Source organism: Zeus faber (genome assembly GCF_960531495.2).
Source record: "Zeus faber genome assembly, chromosome: 20".
NCBI lineage: Eukaryota > Metazoa > Chordata > Actinopteri > Zeiformes > Zeidae > Zeus > Zeus faber.
Window position 1 is genome coordinate 4,653,168 of NC_137207.1, and position 6,420 is coordinate 4,659,587.

The window sequence follows — 6,420 nt, forward strand, 5'->3', positions numbered from 1 at the left end:
GGTCTATACGATGCTTCCTTTGTTTTTGTGGTGTTCAGTGTCAGGTTGTTTACTGAGCCCCACACTGTCAATTTCTGGTCTCCTCCTGAGATAAGTCTGACTACAGTTGTTTCATCCACAAATTTGATGATGGTGTTGGTTGGGTGGGTTGGAGTGCAGTCATAGGTGTATAGAACATGGAATAATGGACTCGGCACACAGCCTTGTGGAGAGCCGGTGCTGACCGTGAGGGTGGAGGAGTGGTGGGGGCCGAATTTAACAGTTTGTGGATGGTTAGTGAGGAAGTCCTTTATCCAGGTGCAGGTGGGATGTCTAAGTCAGACAGTTTGCCAACTAGTATGTCTGGAATGATTGTATTAAATGCTGAGCTAAAGTCCATGAAGAGCAGGCTTACATAGCTCCCCCGGTGTTCTAGGTAACTTTGAAGAGCTATGGCTATAGCGTCTTCTGTGGACCTGTTTGCTCTCTAAGCAAACTGATGTGTGTCGAAGGTGGGAGGGAGGCTGGCTTTGATGTGCTGTGAGACCAATCTCTCAAAACACTTCATGACTACTGATCTGAGTGCAATTGGTCTATAGTCATTAAGACTGTTTATGGCTGGCTTTTTGGGTACAGGGATGATGATGGCTGACTTTAGGCAGGGTGGGAGGATGGCTTTTGTAAGGGAAAGATTAAAGGTCTTAGAAAGGACCCCTGAGAGCTGGTCAGCACATGCTTGAAGTACTTTCCCTGATACTCCGTCAGGACCAGCGGCCTTCCTCGGGTTCACCAAGCTGACCACACATCTGACTTTAGCGGCGTTTCTACTGCAGGAACTAGAAACCTTCGGATGGTTTCTATCCCAGCGTTGGATCGTGCAGCCCGCTAGTTGTACTGCTGCGTCTGCTATTTGCGGCTGAAACCAAGTTTCTGTTAGAATCATCACACAGCAATTACGAATGATGACGGCGATCTAGTTTCTCCAACTCGTCAATTTTGTCAGCCATGGATCTGGCGTTGGTGAGAAAGATGCTTGGTAGCAAAGGTTTGTATGGCTGTTTTCTTAGCCTTGCAAGTAGGCCTGACCGCCATCCTCGCTTTGGCTTTCTCTCCCACAGCCATCTTCGTCGCCTGACGGACCCGACAATCTATGGAGACCCCGGTGGTCTCGCTATGTCCTTCGCTATGTTAGGAGGCCATTGAAAGTCGCTTGTGATGGCTGTGTTGTTCTGTAATCCAATATAAAGAATGTGGCTGTTGACATAATTTGCTTGACAAAACTTTACAAACAAAAACAAAAATACACAGGAAAGGCACCAAATTGGAGAGCCATGAGCCATTGCGACCGTGTGCGCCGCAATCTGATGGTTCCATTCACAACTCAGAGCCAAACCGACTCTTATAACTCGTCAACCGGAAGTCCTCCCTCGCTCACCGTGTGTTGCACCAATTGAATCAAACGAACCAGTCAGAAAAATTGACAGACTCTTTGAACTGAGTACTTTTTTGGGGGGGCTAGAACTGATTACTTATTTGCCTTGCAATTTTGATCTTGCAACACAAGAGCTCATTTCCTTTTTTTCCTTTTGTTTTTTGTTTTTTTGTTTTTTTTTGTGGAATTTGGATTATTTTATATTTTTTTAACTGTTAATGTGCACCCCTCACTCTGGCACAGAAGCCAGGTCTTCAGCTGGACACCAACGGCGAGCCCGAACCCAGGCAGCCGGTCTCAGCGCCCCCCAACCTGCAACCGTTCTTCGACGACGTGTCCGAGAACACCCTGATCTCATCCCTCAAGGTATTCCTCCGACCCCCCCCACACACACACACACACACACTTCATCCCAGTCGGTCGTTTCCTACATGCGCAGACCTCGCTGATCTGTCTCCTTTCTTCTCTTTTTCTCCTCATTTCATCTCATCTCATCGCTCCGTCTGGGCAGGGCGAGGTGTGTCTGCCGTACGACCGGCACACACTCTTCACGCCTCCCTCTCCCAAAGCAGACTCTGCTCTTTCCGCTCCACGCCCCAAAGTATGTCCTCAAACCCCCCCCCCCCCCCTCCCCCGCCCGCAGTGTTGTCCGTCCATCCAGCCATTTCCATAACTGTCTTCTTTCACTCAGATGTGCACGATGGCTGTTTTCAATGCATGTGGCAAGCTGTCTCACTTTTCTGAAGAACTTTCAATGCATGTGGCAAACTGTCTCACTTTGAGACATGGTATCTGTAGGTCCTTAGAAATTTCAGTTTTATAAATATTGAGCCTCAAAAGTTGTCTTAAATCTGGAAATCACAAGGTCTTAATTTCAACATAAACGTTTTGTCTGATTCATATATTTCTGTTATTATATAATATTATAATAATTGATTTCTAAATCCAAGCCTACCGCTGAAACTTATGTCATACTTACCCTGCTACGCTTTACCTGTTATAGATGAATCCATCTCACTGTATACTTACCTGTGGAGGGAAATACAAGATAATCCTTTACCTCACATAGAAAATAGGCAATAATAGTAAAGCAATGGAATATAAATATAAAAGGATAATGGCAACATATGGAAAACTGTGAAAATATACAATAAAACCTGACAATGAAATTATACACATTAAAAAAATAAATCTGGAATCTACTCACATCTAATAAAGAAATCAAACTTAAGAAACAAGAAATATAACCCAAAAGACAACTCCGCAATTTCAAAATTTTAAATGGACCCCAAAAAAAATTGGGGAAAAATGTGGTCATATACAATAACTAATGAAATAAACCTAACAGTGACCTAACGATAAGAAGAAACGGGTAACATACAATAACCTAATGATGAACATTAAATATAATTCTAAAATATTTGCCCACAAAAAAAGAATACAAAAATAAACCAAAAAATGTAAATAGTACACAGAATGTTGGCAATAAACCTCAAAAGTTAACAGTAAACATACACCTTTGTGTCAACAAATTCACAATCAGGAAGTAAAATAAAGGTTAGATTTATTCCAGTAGCTATTCACTTGCCTTGCTGTCTGACTAAAGTAAACTTCACAACTGTTAAATTCATACAGTTATCTAGTTGTTAATTGACCTGTTTCTACCTAGGGCTTACCAAATATACATTACCTACCTTTATACCTATAATACATAATGCTTTCATGAATAACACATTGATTTATCCAAAAATCGTAAACTCTCGGGATACCTGCAGGACATCCTGTTGATCGTTTGTTTGTTTTTTTATCTCTGATTATGTGGGTGTTGGTTTTGTCTTCGGCTCGGGCTTGTTTTTCACTCTGGTGGGAGTTGAGTTTAGTGGAGTTTGGCGTGTGTGTGTCGTGTGACCGGTATGGACGCCGTTCAATGACAGAGTTTTTATTTTGCTCCCTTTCACTAGGAGAACGGCCTCAGCAGCCAGCAGATGGACGACTTGTTTGACATTCTGCTCAAGAGCGGAGGTAAGGTACACCTTTCGGGAGTGAGTGTTTTTGTTTTTTTTGTTGTTTTTTATTTACCTCCTGAAATTAAACAGGGAGGCTAGATCAGTGCAGTTTTTAAGAATTGATCATGAGTAATGAACATGCCTCGGATTTGACTCACGGTAAATCGTTGGATCTAAGGATTTACTTGTGATTTTTGAATGATGGAGGACTGGTTGTAAAATCTACTGCTTCCTGAATATCTCCATTAGGGATTAATAAAAATGAAAAGTTATGGCTGTGAGTTCTGCACCATACGAATCTCGTAATTAGTCACATTTGAGATGTCACATGAATTAACGAATGCCCACTGAACACATAAATTGATCTATTTATAAATCTTTGTCATGGGATACGTGATTCAGGTCACATGAAAAGGCCTATTGACGCACCTTATCACATGCACACTACCTAAAGCACATTTCATAAATGCACTGCAACCCTGAAATTATCCGAACATTACCCGGAGGAGCTGTATGTGTGAAGGCAAATGTCTGAATCATTTGGAACGGACATTACCCGGACTTTACCACGACAGAACCCTAGTACAAAGTCTGCGTAGTGTCCATTTGAGCAGTATGTGTGAACAGAGCATAAATGATGCAGACTAACTCAAGTTGGACTTGGAGACTCGGACTTGGAGACTTGGACCCTGATGTGGTCTTGGGTATTGAATGCTGTCGAATTTGACTTGAGAGAGCCTTTAAAACTTGAAGCTCAATTGACTTTTCTGCTCTCTCTCTCTCTCTCCCCCCCCCCCCCCTGCTCGCTTCCCCAGAGATCTCCGGCTTCAAGGCCAACCCGGACCCCTCCTTGGCCCATCTCCACTCAGATCCACCCTCCCCTCTGTCACCGCTCAACCTCTCCCCGCCCTCCCCTCCTCCAGACACGACCTTGCTCCCCCCTCGGGCCGGCGCCGCCCCCTGCACCGAAAGCGGGCGCCTCGAGGACTTCCTGGAGAGCACCACGGGCGTGCCACTGCTGGGCGTGGAGGTGGACGGCGGGCTGACGCTGATCGACGACCTCCACAGCCAGATGCTGAGCACTCCCAGCATCTTGGAGCACCCGCCCTCCCCCATGGACACCTCGGACCTGGGCTTCTCGCCCCACCCGGCCGGCCTGGACTTCGGAGACCCCACCCTGGACAGCATGGACTGGTTGGACATCTCCATGGTGGGGGGCCCAGACGGAGGGGACGGGGAAGTAGGACGAGGAGGAAGCGGAGGCGGTGGTGGTGAGGGAGGAAGAGCAGGAGGAAGAGAAGAAAGTAGAGGAGATGGGGGCACCAGCTTGGCACCCCTGGGTCCCCACACCCCACCTAGCATCTTCTCAGTGGACTTTCTGGACAGCACAGACCTACAGATACACTGGGAGTCCTGCTTGTAGCTCTGGCGACGGACACACACACACACACACACACACACACACACACACTCGCTCGCTTTCTCACTCGCTCGCCCGCACTATGTACAGGCTCTGTCTTTATCTCATGCACATACAGAGACCTTCAATATGCTGCCACTGCTACTGCAGGCTCACACATACACACACACAGACTGCGGCACAGACTGTTACTGTACGCAGAGATATCGTTAATGAGCTTGGAGTGATGCAGAATTGGGCATTCCTGCCAAACTTGGTCGGGACTCCCACCATCTTGAATCCAAAGGTTTTTTGACGTGGATGGTTCTATATTAATTTCAAACAACTTGATCACAAGCTGCATCTACTGATGGAAAGAAAAAGGAAAAAAAAAAAAGCATTGGCAGCCGCTCATTATAGCTGGTGTGGGATCTGTGCGTGCGTGTGTGTGTGGGTGTGCAAGTGGGTGTGTGTGTGTGTGTGTGTGTGTGTGCATGCGCGCGTGGGTGTACGCGCGTGTGTTGGGCTCCTCCAACTTTGCACTTATACGCTGAATCGAATTGGTTCACAGGAGGGCATCCATTGACACCCCACTTTGTCAATGGGGTGACGAACTGCTGAGGAACGCATAAAGAAAAGCCCCAACCAGAGACTCACAAGTGTCATTAGTTAAATACAAAAATAAATAGAAGTTGCTGATGAAATGAACCTCATTGGCACCAGCCATTTTGATTAATTGAAGCCTCCGTTCAAGGGGTAGTATTATCGGAGCCGTTTTTGATAGACCACTATGCATTGCTGTATATCGGGTGTATATTATCCATTGTCCATAATGAGTATTTTTTTTTCTTTGTGCAGTTGCTTCAAAGTGGAGTTGAGCCTGGTCAAAACAGAGCGCCAGGGCCCGGGGCTTGGAAATCAACTCTGATTATTATTGTTTTTTTTTTTTTTTTTTATAAAAAAAAAAGAAAGTGTTAGGAAGAATAAATATGCAATGTAAACTTCCCAAGATGTGTCTAAATCCATTTTGTTCCCCACCCATGCAAATAGAAACACAGAGATCCATTACAGTATAATGACTCATGATCATAGTCAAATCAGCCCCGGTGATGGGAAGAAATTGGGAAGAAATTGCCCAGATGGTGGCACTAGGTGGTGCCATTGCAATACAAACCACACCACATGAGCTATTCAATTATAACCGACGCTAATAATTCTAAACCTTTTTTTTAACGCTATAGTTTATATAGAGATCTACATTGTACAAAAGTATTTTTCATTTTTGTGAAATTCTGGCCGGGTTGATATTTTCGTCAGAAGTATGTTGTTGGGACTCTTTGAGAAAGCACCGGAATGGGAAGTGGATCGGGGATCTCCAGAGCCACGACAGAAGCGAGCAGCGTTGTATGGACCTGCATTGAGGTAAGGAATATACAGTATACGGTCAGATGTTCGACAAAAAATAGAGTCGACTGACAGTATATAGCATTGAAAATAAGAACAACAACCTTAAATAGCCGGTAAAACTAAAAAGCCATGGACTACTTGAAAGTGGCAATCCATAAGGTGTGTTTGGTGGGTTACACCACAAATCCCAGAATTCC

At 44.9% G+C, this 6,420-nt stretch overlaps 1 protein-coding gene across 5 annotated transcripts in view; it reads left to right on the forward strand.

Annotated features, from left to right (window-relative positions):
• mrtfab (myocardin related transcription factor Ab) overlaps positions 1-5,821 on the forward strand; it is a 57,448-nt gene extending 51,627 nt beyond the window's left edge. For 4 of the 5 annotated variants that reach the window (XM_080021533.1, XM_080021536.1, XM_080021535.1 and 1 more), the window contains 4 exons: positions 1,655-1,777; positions 1,923-2,012; positions 3,373-3,433; positions 4,233-5,821. In XM_080021533.1, the coding sequence (XP_079877659.1) occupies positions 1,655-1,777; positions 1,923-2,012; positions 3,373-3,433; positions 4,233-4,840 (882 nt within the window). In that variant the 3' untranslated portion in view covers positions 4,841-5,821. The remainder of the gene's footprint in view (positions 1-1,654; positions 1,778-1,922; positions 2,013-3,372; positions 3,434-4,232) is intronic. The other variant, XM_080021534.1, reaches the window with a different exon arrangement.
• The last annotated feature ends 599 nt before the right edge of the window (positions 5,822-6,420 follow it).